Here is a 17,406-nt window from a genome sequence, read left to right on the forward strand (position 1 = left end):
CTATATGTTACGTGAAATGATTTAATAAGGAATTGAAGAATTGGGGATCCAACACCTGTAATATCTAGGCATTTCAGTTCACTTGTAATCGTGCATAATATATGTAATCTATGAACCAAAGCTCCCAATTGAAATTTGACGTTAACTATGCACTGCTGTAATACAGTTGGACGTATTCAGTGTACACGAAACCAATCTTAAGTTGGCCACATTGAGATGGCTCTCATCTGAACTCCATCAAACAGCTAGTAGTGCCAAAATTACATCGGTGCGGGTGATGATGAAATTCAAAACTCAAATAAAAGGAAGTTGAACCAGTCAGAAATCGGACAGCTACCGTCAAAACTGTCAGCAAAACAATACCTGCTTCCTGCTCTTGTGCCTTCATAATACGCACATGAAAACGGACCGCGAACATTTAGAGCAGCGGAGACCACGATAGAAGGACACCCGCACACCGTAACGTTACACTACCTTCTTTTAGATTAAATTTGTTGAGGATGGGTATCATCTCTGGTTCGGAACCGGTTATCCGCTATTGCTGCTGTAATGCACTATATCCGTAGCGTTCCGATGCTCCCGATATTGGCCACCAACAATGTAAAACGTACAGTTTCGCATGCACTCACGAGTAAGATTAATGTTCTGAAAAGTTCTGAAAATGAATTTTCAGAGTACAATTTTCCGAATATTATAATTTCCCTGAACGATCAACTAATCATCACCATGGTCGCTTAGAGAATGTCACGTTATGAAATGCGAACGAGAGCACAAACAAACAGAGTAGAGTAGCCTCGCTGCTATCAAACCACTTTTTGATATTGATCAAACTTTCTAATCGCGTGGTAAGTACTGAGAACCTGGTTATTTTTCCTCCCGAGGGTACGGCAGTGTTGTAAGGGAACCGTAAATCAGATTTTAAACCAGCGAACCCTTGTTTTAGCTGTATGATAAATACGATAAAAATCCTTTGGGTGGAATGAAAAAGCTAATTTAAATGTGTTTCATTCACGATGGCATCGACAGCACGCAATATAGCTTGGAATTCACCAAAACAGATTCTCACTGTAGCGCACAACTTTAAACGAAAGTCACCAACCGTCAACAAACAAACATGCCCAACTTGCAAAACTTTGCAATCGACCACCCTGGTTACGTTTGCGGGCTATTCTCGTGCTGTGCCTTCGCGTTGGAACCGGCTTGCAAGAAGGAAAGTTATCTACTGAGACAAACGATTCGAGGGAAACCGATCCGATGTCGGAGAGTAAAACAATCGTTTACGGTCTGCGTACGATGGAACATGCTGAAAGCACGGCGTGAATCTATGAAGGTGGAGGAGCTGCAAATCACCATTTGACTCCCTTCTCCGTTGCGTTCCATTCCGATCATGGTTCGGTCTTATTCGCGCTTTCACGTACTAGTGCGAATGCAACGCGAACGTCCTTTCCACGTGTGTCGGTTTCATTTCAATCTACCAAGGGACTAAAGCAGTTGATATTACCAAATATACATTGGTGTAATTTAGACAACACGCATTTTTCATGTTTGGATCGTAAAAACCAATTATTAATAATATATGAATATAAAATAAATTACAAAATACTAATCACAGACATCAATATACATTCTACAAATTCAAACACAATACACAAACCAATTTATCGGTTTTAGGACAAAATCGATATTGCGTGGCATATTTTATGTGTTTCCTTCTTATCAACCAACAATTTACAAAACAAAATTGATACTTATCAGTTGAAGTAGTGGTGAATTCAATTTAGATAGCAATTGATGAAATTATCGCAACAACGTAAGTGACATCGGACACGTCGCAACGGTCAAACGTCCCCAGAACAAACTACAAAACATAAGACCCAAAGTGGTGGAAATAGTATAGATTGTGTAAGAATTGGTTTTTTCCAAAATCAAGCAGAAAAGTGTTGCAACATGTTGTGCTGCGTTGTCTTCTGACGCTCTTCCAAACGCCACCAGATAAAACGTGTCTGGAATGTAAATGCATGCTTGTTTACGAAGTTCTAACGAATCGCTTTACGTCGGTCAGGAACGTTCAGCAGTTATGACAGACAAATGAAAAGATATTAGAACACAAGACGCTCACATGACAATGGAGTGGTACCATTTTAGTTTCAGATAAGACCAACGGCCATTAGAATGGCCATGGAACGTGTTGTACGTGAGCAAATGTGCACAACATGCCAATAGAACCGTTTATTGGGATTGGTTGATAAAACTACTTAGTAAAAACGATGCAATAATCGTTGTATGACGAAGAGCTAATATGTTCTATTGGCTTTTTAGTAGCAGGACTTCCGAAGTGGCCGATAATTGGAGACATCTGTCAACGAGCTAATTGACTTAACAAACATCTTCGAACGCGAGTCGTTTTGCTGTTCAGTCATAAACAGAGAGAGAAGTCTGCAGAACAGTGCAACGGTCGTTATCAGTTGCAACGCAATTGCTTCGTTATTCGTAGGGCACGAATGCACTACTGTATTGATTCAACCTTAGATTAGTTTTATTACGAAACATGTAATGCTTGGGGAAGACCGACACCACTACCACTAACGGGCCGCCCCGGTAATATAATAATGCATTCTTAATCAGTGTGTAAATTATCTTCTTTCTAAAGATGACTTACGCTTGGTAAAAGTTGCTTGCTTCGAAGAGCAAAACACACTATGCAGATGGGGGCTACTGTAAATCTACTGCAGAAAACTGCATAATAAATGTGTTTGTTATAATTAAAAGAGAAATTTTTCCCTCCTAACCCCACATCACGATGCTAATCGTTAAGATGATTACTATTATGCTACTACTGAGCTTGCACAATGAAATTCCAGGGCTGTTTTGAGGTGAATCTATGGTGAAAACCATTTGTTGAATGGGTAAAGTTATTTTCCACTTGATTTTTCTTTCCATTTTCCTTTTCCCCCTGTTGATTGACGGGTGTTGTCTTTGTGGCTCGATCTGGCAGTGGCACGCGGAAGGTTTATGCTACGACTACTATGTGCAAAACCAAACGAGGAATGTTCACGCGCATCATGATCAGCGCTATTGGCATTAAATACTATTGCCTAGGTCACATCGTTGTTTTGTTCATGTGTTACTACGAACGTGATGCATCGCTATTGGCTTCGTGCTGACTGGTCGAAATGCATAATAAACAATAATGCCATCTCATAAACTGTACCGAGTACCTTACTGCCAACATAAACCATCATCACTCTTTACATCGGCTGGTACATCGTTTCGAACTGCACGGTGTACAGTGAGAAGAACGTAGATCAAATCCATTCCCGCACAATAAACACACACGAGGAAGCTAAAACCCGTAGCTTAGATGCCGTAAATCAACTCGCTAACACATCTTCCACTCCCAATATAATCCATAGTGGTAGAGATGAGGGAAGATGAAGCAGAGTAGCATAAAATGGTACCGGCATTTGGCAGAAGTAAGCTACTACCATCCATCGTATGGCGTGTGTGGGAGAAAAACAACTGTTTTCAACCGGCTGTGCAAATTAGCGCAATAGCAGTCGGAGCCGGTAATAGCATTGCGGTAGTGTGCAAGCAATAAAGTAGGCTCTAGGTTGGCCTCCCATCAAAGGGGAAAGGAAAACGACGACGACGGTACGACAAAGTGAAAATTTTATTGAATGAAACTTAAGGCAATAAAAAATGTAAAAAAAAATTAAATAACAACTTTTTAATTCTTTTAGATAAGTATAATAAATAATGTTAAAAAAAGTATGATATACAAACATTTGCGAGTTTTAAATTAAAAACATTCTGTTACAGGAAGCAAAGATTAACAACAAATTAATGTATTGAAATTTATTTTAAAATCAACATTTTTTTGCTTTATTTACCCACAGTCAGATTATTTACCCTACGTACGGAGTATTGGTTCGGATGGGCCGTTACCACCGCAATATACCACCTGTACCTTTATTATTGTGGCCACCATAACAACCAAAAATTTGTTTTCTACAATGTGAATAATGTGTTGTGTAATACATTTTTTGTACAATATTTTTTGGAAAAATATTCTTTTTCTATTCAAATTCAAACATCCCAAGTAAAAAAGCATTTAAATGTGTAATACATATGCAATCGACAGTTACACGGAAGATTGCATTGCATTGAAAACAATTCTTATTCCTTAAACTTATCAATCTGGGCAATAAGTGCATTGGCTAAGAGCTCCATCTTGCATTGGGACCGCCATGGTACCTGCAAGCTAGAAATTCAATGTCAAGGAAGGGACCGTATCTCAACCATGTCTTCGTTGCACGACCATGGTTATGGCCATACCTGTGTTTCTCACCAAAGGTTAATCGTGGACGTCTTCGCTTGATCGTGTCAGCGTTCGGTGAAGAAAATTTTACTGCTTCATGCTCAATGTCGACGATGCTTTTACCGAAAGCTGACAGACCTCGGGCGTTGAAACAGTGTGCACAGGTGTGATGGGAATGCGTATGAATGCATTAACGGAACTTGACTTGACGAACCCGGCCAACGAATGCCTAATAACGTTCAGTGATCTGTAGTGTACCTTAGTTGCGGTATATTGGTCTTATTATCGAAGCATTCCATATTGGCTTCTTAGATAATGATAATTCAAATAAAATTTAAAACACTAAACTTCAGGTTATCAATAGCTTATCAATATCACCAACGCACAAAAGTAAAAGATAAATAAAATAACAACAATGAATTAAATATGTGATAACATTTTAATAAAATAATACTTCCAGCAATGAATTGTTTTTTTTATTGCGTTTACATACGCATATGATTGGCTTGGACGGAAAGTAATGGCTGACTCACCGTGTTAGAAGCGTCCAATTATCGAGTGTCCTTGATTTTGGTTGAAATAAATAAACGAATAAGGAAAAAAAGCGAATCACCCTCATCCACAGAAGGCACATATATTAGTAGAGCACCAGTCGCAGCACCATGCTTCGTTACACGTGACATTCACATTATGCTTGCAATGCTAACCGGCTCTCGAGGCAAAACATGCGTGATTGACGAAAACTTTCGACCGTGTTTAGGACACAGAAAATACAAATTACGCCTTGCTAACTTCTTCCTGGCTGGATATCGTTTGTGGAGGTAAAGTTATATATTATCTATACTATTTAAATGTTCTATTCAAGGATATTGTCCATTTACGCTTGTGGGAACTGCATGAATGGTTTTTTTATGAGATTGCTATTGTTATCGAAATTCTAGTTATCAATGACGAATATGGTAAGGACATTAGATGTCTCCAACAACACTTTAGATGTCTATTTTAACAACACATCTGCCACCGATGATTACCACTTGACAGATGTTAAAATACTGCAAATATAAATGTTATATTAAAAAGTCTTTCCCCCTTAACCATATAACTAATGTTTACGGTTACAAACAAACATATATATAATGTTTGTTACCTGGTGATGTCCGGTAGTTAAAGTCATTATTTGATAGGTTGTGCGATATAATCTCTGTCTGCATCTACATATTCCTTAAATACTCAACAACTTTCAGACGACGAACTCCAAAATTACAACGCTACCCAAATACGGCCAGTATAAGGTATGGCGGACCTGGAAGTCTACCCTGTTGGCACCTTCACTTTCATGGCAAACTTCACCATCGGCGTCATGCTCATCATCACCAACACCAAGGTTGAGGGCAAACCCGAGTTTCAATCGCGATTGCCAATCGAAGCGGTTCGACGCTAGGCCGCGCCACACCATCATTGTCAAAGTGCAACGCAAACTAATTAGGCTTTTTCCCATTACAACGTCCAATGCCACACTCGCTGGTTTGCTAACAACACCTCAGTGCTACGCAAACTTGGATGGACCCATTTTGCTTGCTGCTTGCTTGCTTTTGGTTGCTGATTTTATCGGTTGAGAATCGTATTTGATGGCCGGATCTTGCGTGCAAAAGTGTGTATCACTCCCTTCTTTCTACAATGTTTTGCCATGGAGAGATAGGTTTCTTACTTTCAAAATGTCTTTTGACAAGAAACGAATCTATTGTAAAAGTTTTTGTGACAAACACAGACTCTATTTTCACGCTAGTAATTACCAGCAACGGCACAATATTACGCGTGTGAGTAACAGAGAGGTATGTGGTCAAAACACTAAAGGGGGCAAGGATCAGGAATCAAGGAAAATGGCTGGGAAGTAAATAATCTAGTCTCTTTCCTGTATGGTTTAAAAAATCTCCTTGAATAGATCCACTAGTTTTGAGATAAAATAATTTATTGATCGTATGAGCTCATTCAACTTCAGCTTCCTGATCTGATCTGAGATCACTCATCTTGGTGAAGATATCGTAGAATGCTTGATAACGATTGACGATCGGCATCGTTGAGCAGATCACATGCTCAGGTGGAAAAAATGATTTCATACTGATCTGCCACTAATCCACATCGGTATGGTTTTCGAAGCTTTCTGTTGGTCAGGTGGATTAATGTTGCCGACGAGCGCCAACTGACAAGTGGGGTCAAGTAACCGTAGAAGTCTGGTATAATCGATTGGTGTTGCTGCTAGTGAGGATCGGGAATTTCCAAAAGAGGAGTTTATCATCAGTTATTCGCCGAATTGTTCTTTTAGATCATAGTTTCATCAACGATGATAGCTTTAGATCGAATCAGACTAAATAGATCGCGTTTACGGTGCGGTGACATCTAGGTACCTACCGACCACTCGATCGTTTAAAAACGGTCTAGATCCCCGGTCAAGCTAGCTGATGGTTAAATGATTAGCCAAACCAGGCCCAGCATCAATAGCACTGAACCACAACGTTCATCGTTTAATGTTGCGACTGTCACTAATTAGATATCAACATTTCCTTCACCGATCCAGCGATCTTTGGTGTCGGTGTGGTCTGCGTGGCAGGTGGTGAAGACAGACGTTTTGGTGAAATTGAGTGGTACCACCCATCATAAATGAGCAGGTGTGTACTTTTTGAACTGTGCGCGATATCTAATGGAGCTCATACCGGTAAGGTAATTAACGGTTGTTAAGTAACATTGTGAGCGCAATACATGTTTAAATGTAATTTTATTGTTTCGTGCTCGGTAATTTGCAGTAAAACGGTAAACCGATTCACCAGCGTAACACATGATCATCTCGGCGCATCTCATCTCAGCTGGTAGTGGAACGAGTAGAGCTTCGCGTATGCACGAAGCTGATAGGTAGCCATTTATTTTCCGAGAATGCTATCCTGAAGGCAGCCCTGTGGTGAATGTCTCGTAGTGTACCGGTCCCACCAGTCGTATTGCTACCGATAAATGGTGCTCGCTGCATCAATAGTGGTGTCTGATCGTTTTTGACAATTAGTCGCCTCATCGCGTTTTGCCGATACACCCAACACGCATGAACGGTTTCTTGAGCGGTTCTTTATGTGCTTGAGTCGCGGAGTATTCTTGTGCATTTTTTCATTCTGCTCTGGACAGAATGGGGAGTTTTTGGATTTCAAACTGTCGACAACCTCAATAGTGTTAATAAGGTTGTGGCCTGGAAGTGTATGACCCGATTTCCATGTTAATAGGTCTTGAATGCAACGGAGATCAAACCTTATCGGGAGGTGCAAAAGTCATACGGAATAGAAAATCCAAACACTAATTTAAAATAAGTAAGTAAATAAACATATTAGTAAACTATGTGAATAATATTACTCCGAATAATAAAATAATTATCAGTGTAAATGTAAGAGATAAGTGAAATTTAATTTAAAAACTGCAAGTATCAACTAGAAATCGTTAGAAATTTTGATCTACAATTTTTTTCTGCATCGCTAGGATTAATGGTGTTTTCATACCTTGCAACGCATGTGGAATTGTGCTAGTTGCCAAATCGATCATGTAAAAGCTTTTTGCTCAACTTTAGTGCCATCGAGTTCATTTCCAACTGTAGCAAGGACAACACTACAAGGACTACGCAATGTACACCTCAAATATTACAATGAAAAACATCATCTCTCTCTCCTCTTCGTCATAATTGGGCGTCATAATCATTCATAGACATCTCATCAGGTACGAAGTAATCATATTAAACATGAGCACCGGTTCATCGATTCATAATTCGCACGATGGAAGCGAAATTGAACAAAAGAAACTGCTACCAAGCCATGCAACTGGTGCCATGCCACTATGTGCCATGATGTAATCCACTAGAAGAGTGCTTTTTCCGATTCGTGCCGCAACCAGTGTGACTTGGACGGTTCAATTATTTGCCCAAAAGCAGCAATTCAAAATGGCACCAAAAATGTTGCAATCCATTCGTTCAATATCGCCAAAACAAAAATAACAGCCACATACTGAATGGACAAACCGTCGCGAAATAAACTAGATAGCAAAGAACAACACCGCTCATTCGTACAAAGTGTACTTGAAGAAAGTACGCTTTCCATATTTGGGTCTTATACTTCAAAATGGCGCTTAAGCTCATTTTTGGTGTGCACGCTCGATGGATGAATTAACTTATTACTCTCTGTCGTCATGGATTAAAGGCAATTGGTTCCGCTGCTTGCAATCATAACAATTGTGGTTTGAGATCCCTGTGTCTCGGAGGTTGAAACTGATGGTAATTGCAGATAAAGCTCGGTAGATCGCTTGGGAGTGGTGGGACGGAACTAGCAGCTTGTTGTTAATGAACTAAGAAAGGTAGCGACGGCAGTGTGTCAAGTTCATGCTATGGAATTCGCAATATTGATTTCGTATGGAAAACCATTGAATTTTGTATTTGAATTTTAGCCGAAATAAAAGACATGTTTATTCTCAAACGAGGTATCTGAACCTCTTACATACTGATAATAGGATTAGAAACCCCCGCTCTAACCTAAAGCAGCTAAAAAAATGTGATGCTGTTTATACATTTTTGCTACTGAGTTTGATATAAAAACTATTAGTAGATTAAATTATATTGAGTGTTTACTGGTTAATGGAAACAAAGAAATATTTTTCGATAATATTTTGTAATTACCAGTCACACCACTCAAATTACGAGGAGAGAAGTAATATAAGTACAAACGGTTAGACAAAAATATGTTTTCAATTGGCAAATACTAATTGCAAATTGTTCAAACATCATTGATCTGATTAAAATTTTGTTTGTCAATTATGAAAACTTGGTCGATTTTTCTATCTCATTCATCTTCGTCTTAAAATAATAATTGAGAAATGACCTGATTCATACTTTTTGGGAGAACAAATGGACTCCGTTCGCTTCCTTTTAAAGCGATCCTTATTTGAATACGCTGTGGCAAACCATTCCATCCTCAACCAGTTTGTCTTCTACCTCACAAGTAGTGATATTTTTGTACGTCGCATTATATTTTTCTTTTTCTATTTCCCTATCGAGCATGCTCTACACTACGTTCAATTCCATTTTGCAAGCCCCAAAAGCAAAAGAAAAATATAAAAAGCACGCACACTCCGTCATCACAGCAAGTAGAAAAAAACCGCCTGAAACGATTAGCGGTCTCTTGAATGACGGACGAAAATAAAACGAAGGAGGAAAGGAGGTATAGTTGTTTTTGTTTTCCTACATTTTGAACAGTATTCGTTCGGTCGATCGGTGACGTTGTCCGCGTACTGTGTAGGTCAAGGTCATGGCAGTAAGCCTCTGTGTGAAGCGAATTTAAGCGTTTTGAAGATGTTTCCCTTTCCGATCGTATATTATGGAAAAATGATATCTTCTTTTGCGTGAGATCTTTTGCGATCAGCGCTCAAACGTTCGTGTATTTCGTTTATTTCACAAACCGTACAGAGGCTAATTTTCACATTTTGATTTTTTTTAATTTTAATTTTAACACAGGCTAATTTTTTCATTTCAAATAATACTTCCCTCCTTCCCAGTACATGATTGGAACGGAAGTCTGAAACGATATATATAATTTCTAACTTCTTTTAGGAAGAAAGCAATCAAATGCTTAATAGTAGAAATTTAAGTTGCGTATGTCCATAAGGTACATACGTTCGAATATATAAATAACTTCTTTCTGCGTACGGATGATTGGTTCGGATGGGATTTCGTATTCTATATTTTTGAATAATGATTCTTCAATTATTAAAAAGTTTCACTTCAACCGAGCATGCCTGAGATATGGTAAATTGCAAGGAGAAAATGATGTATACGATTTGTTAAATATTCAACATAATAAGGCAATAGCCGTCATATTGGGAAATAGTTAAAAATAAAAATAAAAAATACATCTCTGTCCATCGAATCTCTGCAAGAGAAGGTTCACCATAGGTTACATGACTTGTGTATTTTTTCCGAAATCGGAACAAATCTGCAAAAACTTACATTTGCTTACCAGCTGTTCTTCGTTTATAAAAAAATATCTTTTTTGTCTCTTTTGATACGTCCAAAATATCCACACCAAAATCCAAACTACATTGCAGATTGACCACTTGCCAATTACCATCCTGTTTCACATTACATTTTTTATTATTATTTTCGGAGGTCCTCATCTTTGTTAGACGAAAACCTTGTGCTACTTTCACTTTTGCTGCCCATTGGAAAGCGAAGAATTGTCCGCAACAAAATTAACGCACTGTTAATGTAGTGCAAGATGTGCCACCAATGATGCTGTAAAAGGAAGAGCAACCAGAGAGTAGACGAAGTGAAATATTGTTTAAGTCGCTTTTTTTGTCGCACTTAATTTATGAGGTAATTTAAATAAAATCGATTTGATTTTTTTAACCCCGCTCAAGATGACCGGATGTACGTATCGATCGGTGAATAGAAGTTAATCTCAAAAAAATTTAAACGTGCAAACAAGATTGCTAGCTCCGCGATAGATCTGCTTGTTACAAAGGGAACCCTTTTTTACCGGCACAACCTTCAAACAGCACATCTCCGGAAGCATCTTCATTTGCATTTGTTTGCATTACTTCCTATCCTTATTATTATATAGCCTTTATATTTAATATACAGAACCATTACTACTTCTATTGGAAGTTAATGTTGACAGTAGTTAAATGTTCCTGCTTTACCTTCACCTCAACCTTTCCTCGGTCGATTAGCATTAGATTGGTCTCAAAACAAGCAATGCTTAGACCAAAGAAACTTTTTGCAGTCATCATTTTATTATGTTTTATTCCGGTCCGATTAGCATACTACAAACGGTTTGCCTGTACGACACGAACACGGACTGACCTCCAACATCGTTGGCGCGCCGGCAATGTTGAACCACGCGATACCCGGTTAAATCTCTATAATGCCGGTGATAAAGTCAAGAACTTTCCCACGGAATCGGAAATTCAAATCAACTACATCCTGCTGCAGTATTACGCCCCACCCAACGGTTTCGAGTTGAAGTGGGTCAGTATTTCGTTAATCCTCCTGCATAATTCCCTTTCTTAGGATACGGAGCCATGTTAATGCCCTGAGGGGTTGTACTATAGAAGTCGGTAAGGGGTAAGGTCAGAAAGAAAGAGAGAGAGAGAGAGAGAGAGAGAGAAAGAGAGAGAAAGAGAAAGAGAGGAACCATTAATGACACTTGACATTGAACGTTTTAATCGATTCCTATCGAAACGTGCGGTTAATTTGGTCCAAGCGCGAGTAGAAAGGGAAATGTAGGGATTTTTTTGTTAACTTATATTTTGGGTACTTTTGTTGTAATCGGCGAGAGCCTTAAAGGGCACGTTGGGTTTGGCACCGGATTCTACTTAGAACGAGAATTTCATACCAGAAAGGTCGACTCACACACATGTATTGCCTGCGTTTACTAAGCCTGACACTAAATATGAACACACTTTGTATAGAAGGCATCTACCTAGTGTTGATCAAGAATTAGAGACGGCGGAACAATCGTGTGTGTGTGTGTCACGCCCAAAGCTTATGTACCCAATCGACCACCAACTGCAGAGGCATTAGTGATCTTGAAATCTCGATCGAACGAAGTTTTTGAGAATTCAAACTTGTTTTCGTTCCCAAACGCCATCGCTCACAGATCAATCAATTTTATCAACCGCAATGAAGTAGCTTGTTTTCTTCTCGTTTTAATCCCATATGCTAGAAAACGAACTTCATCCGAAACCTACCACCACATGTTTTTCGATTGTTTTAAGTACCACGGTTCTTCAAATGTCACCTTACAAATTTGTTCAAATGTGCGACCTTACAAACATTCGGCCAAAGTTTCCTGCCGACCTTCCGGTACGCAATAATAGCTTTGGCAACTGTTTACGCCATTTATTGTATTTACAAAACCAACAAATATACGCGCGGTTGAGAGTGGTGAACGAGTACGGTAAAGAAAGAATCGCTCTACAGCTATGCGATTCGCAGCTCTTGTTTATAAAAAAATCTCCTCATCACATTGGAAACTGTGTCAATCGACATCGGAGGGCTCTCCGACTGCCTTACAGTGGCAATGACACTGGTGCGAGATTTAGGAGATTCTGTTTGGAAATGACATGTGTTACTAGGTTGAATACAGTTGCAGCTATACCGAAACAAATTGTGTAAAGGTACATTAATTTTAGACTTGCTGTGGGCTTCAAGCGAAAGAAGCTGTTTATGTTATAGTCAAATGGTAAGTATGGAGTGTTACGTTACGATTGTGAAGGTTCTGTGTGTAAGACGTAAGACATTCTACAACAACGTAGTTAATGTTGCCTACTCTTAAGTACGGAACCTTCTAAATGTAATTCTGATTCAGCAGTTATTTGCAGCTTCACCATTTCCAACTATTATTATTAACTATTCTGCAGTTAATTCAATAATATTCATTTCGAAAACCGTGGCACGGCCCAATGGTGTATTTAGTAGTGACGTTGGTTTCACACGACAGGACCGAGACAAAATCTCATCCGGACTGTTCTTCCGAGCAAGGATTGACTATCCGGATACGTGATAAAATAAGTCGATACGGCTTGGCCGTTCTAACGTAAAACAGGCGAATCGTGTAAAGGATATGTTTGTTCGCAGCAAATAAAAGTTAAAGCAGAAACTAATTTATTATCAATAAGACTCGCAGGTTCATGACCCTGTTGAGACGAGACAAGTTTAGTATCCACCACCTCCTCACGCATGTTACAGACATTCACTCACCTGCACTTTCAGTCATTTTTGTTCCGTCGAATGCTCGGCTGCTTATTGTTCGTGCCTAACTGCTTTCCCTCGTTACTCTATTGAGTCGTCAGTGCTAATCAACCGTGAACGGCTGCAATTTAGCCACTTCCACTGCGTTGCCCACGAAGGGAGGACACAGTCACTTCACAGTCACTTAATTAAAGGGGTCTGGCGTTCCGGGCAGGCGGATATTCGACAGCTCAATCAACCAGGGAACCGAACTGATTTTATATAGGGGGCTCTCTGTAACGGAGTAGAAGGAAATGGAAAATAGATAGAGAATTGAATAAGAAGCCGACACTGATCGTGGTATGCCCCGGCTTGCCAATTTTTACATCCCGAACGAAGCTGATATTTTTGAACGCTTAATTTTTGACAAAGGATTATCTCTATCACACTGTGGAACCAATCAAAAGCATTGTAGTTTGCTGTGCTATCTCCAACAATCAACGATTGATTGTTGTCGTAGTTTTTGCGTCTTTTATTGATTCACAACAAACGGAAAATAGGAAGCTCCTTTAGCTCATTTACGAAAAGAGTATATGTTTTGGAATTGGACCTAGAAGCGTGCACAGTGAAATTACTGATGAAAGAGATGGTTTCTTTACAAAGTAAGTAACTAACATCGCTGATACACGCCTTACTTGCTGAAAAATATTTAAAAGTGCTTCACATGTTGATATCAATTCAATGAGTCGTCAAACAGCTGTTGTGTTGTGCTCAGAGTTTGATGCGAAGCGTTCTCTCCCAAGTGAAAACATATACACAGTCATCAAATGATCCGGTCTAGTCTCACCTACTTTTAACGTTCCTACCATATTTGGATGGAGTGTCGTTTGCGTGAGCTGAAAGTTAAATGAAAGCATGACACGGCACGGTATGGTTGCTGTGTTCGTCTCAAGATCATGATCATGATCGCGAATTGAGCCTGAACAAAATAATGATGCTCAGTGCAGGGCCAAATTTCTGCCAGCGTATGTACAGATTCGGAACGGTAAATTTCAAACTGTGCGGCGTTAATTCGCCATAGCTTTGGCAAACGTTCAAACCCATATTTTCTTTCAAAACCTTTTCAAACCTTTTTTATTTTCAAACTCGTATTTTAGCGTGTGTAACGTGTGTGTAGTTCAAAAATACCCAATGTCGGATTTACACACGGTTATAGTAGCTTTTCGATTCTTGCATTGAGGATGATGCAATTTATATGGATTGTGATGACGAGGATTACCACATTGACGATGCATCATTGACAATGCATTTGAAAACAGCAGTTAGGATATCAAGCAATAATAATAGTAATCTTAATTATGTTTTTTTTTTCATCGATAGAACGGTCTTTCCGTATTAACTTGTTTTACAACGTAGCCAGATAGACCTTGCTACGGGGGAACGATTCAGATGGAATTTTTCCTCCGTTCTGTCGTATGAAGACCGGCGCCGCTACCAATACACTACCGAAATGGGTCAATTAATAATGAATTGTAACAATAAACTTGTTTTTTTCATAAGTTTGATAATGCATAACTCATAAGTTTTTTTTAAATTTGAAATAAGAAAACTTATTTTTGAAAAAAAAAACCATAAGAAGAGTGGCTTTACGCTGTGAAATAAGGTACTTTGAAACAATCGTTAATTCACCCATTCGTCTTCGTCAAAACGAAGGCAAGAGAAGAACATACGATCGTTCGTGGGTTTTATTTTTATCTTCATTGGCCCTATTTCCATTTTCACCAGCTCGTCAGAAAGGAAGTGTGCCCTTCCTGTAGTAGTGTCGACTTCATGGAACGTTAAGAATTTATCGTACACCGCAGTCCCATACGAATACCCACAAACTTTTGCAGCTCCTTCTAACCTAGTACGCTATTTCCGGCCAAGTCCAAATGCAGCGGAAGCAGCGGAAGCGAAAATCCTGCCCAAGAACGGTGCAGTTCTTCGTATATTCAACATCTTCCCTCATCATAACTTAGACCGACCGCTGGCGAACACGAGACCCAAGAAGTAAAAATTCAGCGCAAGGATAACATCCAACGCTGGGATTGAGCCACTATCGTAAATAACTAAGGTCGTCAAGGAAAAACAAAACCCACCACAAAATTGGAAGACGTTCCCATTTGTTCTAACCAACACTTTGGAACCACTGTACACGAAGAAAACCATTTTCCTCGAATTGCATTACGGCCGGAAGTAGTACATTCTCAGGCTGGTTTAGGTCTTGGTGGCGAGCAGGTCCGGTAGGTTTCCTTCCTTCATTTATTTTACCACTATGCAATGCAATACAATGCAACACCAAAAAACTATCCTTGACAGGATATGCTAATTATAAGAATAACCAGCTGCTGTCAGTCGTTTTTTTAACAACTAGGCTTTGATTTAAACACATGTGTTATTGAATAATTTAATGGCTTGTTTTGGACAAAAATAAATAACTTAGTTCACCATCTTGAGTGATGCATTTTCATCACAAAATTTGTTTGCCAACAATCGATGGAAATTATTATATATTCTGTTTACTATAATCCCTGCAAGCAATGCAGGGGGTCGTCTTTTGAAAAATGAAGCACCATAACTACAATTATGTAACAGATATAAAAGTATATCACCAATTTACCAATATAGATTTATTTTCCGTACATGAAGCAAGGGCACCTTAAAAATCAATTCCGTTACACGTACCTAACAACAGGCGAGACACTTAATCACTACCAACGCAAGCAAACTCACAAATGTTGGTGCAGCTCGTGCCTGCTGCGATGAGAAAAGGGCACCAATTGCAGAAATCTTTACGCTTGATCCTAATGCTCAATCAGCAACACAGTGGGCGATAAAAAAAAACCTTCTTCCTCGAGCACCGTCGATAGCAGTCTAGTTTCGAAGGTACCACTTCACGCAGCTTACAGTGGCTCCTGAGCGACTGCTGATAAGATGAATTATATCGCACCACGTAAATCTTTTACGCCACAGAACAAGCAATATAACGCACTATCTTGTGTCACAGTGGCTCAACATTTTCAAGAGGAGGATGCTCTACATCTACAAGGCGAAAGTTCTGCGGGAATGATATCGTTTACTGCAATATCGGTCTGGTTCTTATCAGTGGAATGTGCATATACTCTATACATCATAAAAATCACACACGATCTCCACTGTCAAAACATTAGTAACAGATTCGTATCACTGACTACGTGCAATAATTCGACTCTGGGTCAAATCATACACAACGAAAACCAGCAAGTGAGTATTTTGAACACGGAGAATGATTTAAAACAGAAGAGAACACTAGCGTGCATTTCGAAGTAGACAACGATGAAACTGTTTGTGAAGTGTTAAGATTCTACAAAACAGACAATTGTCACAAACCTTAGTAATTATTACGAATTAAGCACGAAATTTTAACACTGACGGTACACGCTTGGCAACACGCGGTCTGCAACCTGCAACGGACAACGTTTAAATGACAACTGAAAAATAACGTACGAAGGTAAATATACACGCGCGCCAAGCGCGTTTCTGCGGGCGCGAGATTATTTGCGCGAGAGAGCGCCCACGGGGACGCAGTCAGCATCGAGATTTTGCACCTGCAGCATATTAGCAGTAACTACCACGTTTCTCTCTCGCACGTATACTCACAATATGCATAAGATTTTCGATGACGTTACAACGCTCTCGAGGAGTAAAGTGGATAAGGTATTAAAAAACGCTTGCAGTGAATTAGCCGATTAGTGGATAACATTCCCATGCTACTTGCATCATTTGCAAGTCCTTTCATTGGTAACGTTATTGTATGCCTTGCTACAAAAAAAAATGCAAGCGAAGAGAACAATTTTAAATAAGTATCAAAAAGTTAAATATATTTAACAAACACGCCTTGAAGAAATACAACTTATTCTGTCATACAATGTTGAATAAGTGTCTCAAACCGATTATGGTAGAATGTACGTTTGTTCGCTAATTACTAATACTGAGCCAAGACGCATATTGACGAAATTAACAATGCTACCCATTACTAAACTGTTTTTTAGCAACCATTTGGAAAAGCCCCGCGCAACCTGAATAAAACCCAACCACAGTACAAAACTGGTTCTACAAAACCTCTTTTCGGTAATTTCTCATCGATCAATCAGGTCGTTCAATCAATCAATTAGTTATTCCATTGGCGGGAGTTTTGAACAATATTCTTCCTACCCTCCTCTGTACTAGGTGCCGGTTAAAAAAAGCATGACACGCATCTTAACACCGCCACTTCCTCGCGATAAGGAACTGAGAGTTACAAGTTATGTGTGTGTTTGTATTA

The 17,406-nt window shown here is 39.3% G+C and overlaps 1 protein-coding gene across 5 annotated transcripts in view; it reads right to left on the reverse strand.

Annotated features, from left to right (window-relative positions):
* Positions 1–16,553, reverse strand: part of LOC128300558 (aquaporin AQPAn.G) — a 32,929-nt gene extending 16,376 nt beyond the window's left edge. The window contains exons 1-2 of one of the 5 annotated variants that reach the window (XM_053036662.1): positions 16,473–16,553; positions 13,095–13,358 (exon numbers count right to left, since the gene is read on the reverse strand). In XM_053036662.1, the coding sequence (XP_052892622.1) occupies positions 13,095–13,110 (16 nt within the window). In that variant the 5' untranslated portion in view covers positions 13,111–13,358; positions 16,473–16,553. Of the gene's footprint in view, positions 1–471; positions 1,185–13,094; positions 13,359–16,472 lie in introns of those variants that run through there. The other 4 variants (XM_053036659.1, XM_053036663.1, XM_053036658.1 and 1 more) reach the window with 4 other exon arrangements.
* Between the last annotated feature and the right edge of the window lie 853 nt (positions 16,554–17,406).

The sequence above is a fragment of the Anopheles moucheti genome, chromosome 3, assembly GCF_943734755.1.
Source record: "Anopheles moucheti chromosome 3, idAnoMoucSN_F20_07, whole genome shotgun sequence".
Taxonomy (NCBI): domain Eukaryota; kingdom Metazoa; phylum Arthropoda; class Insecta; order Diptera; family Culicidae; genus Anopheles; species Anopheles moucheti.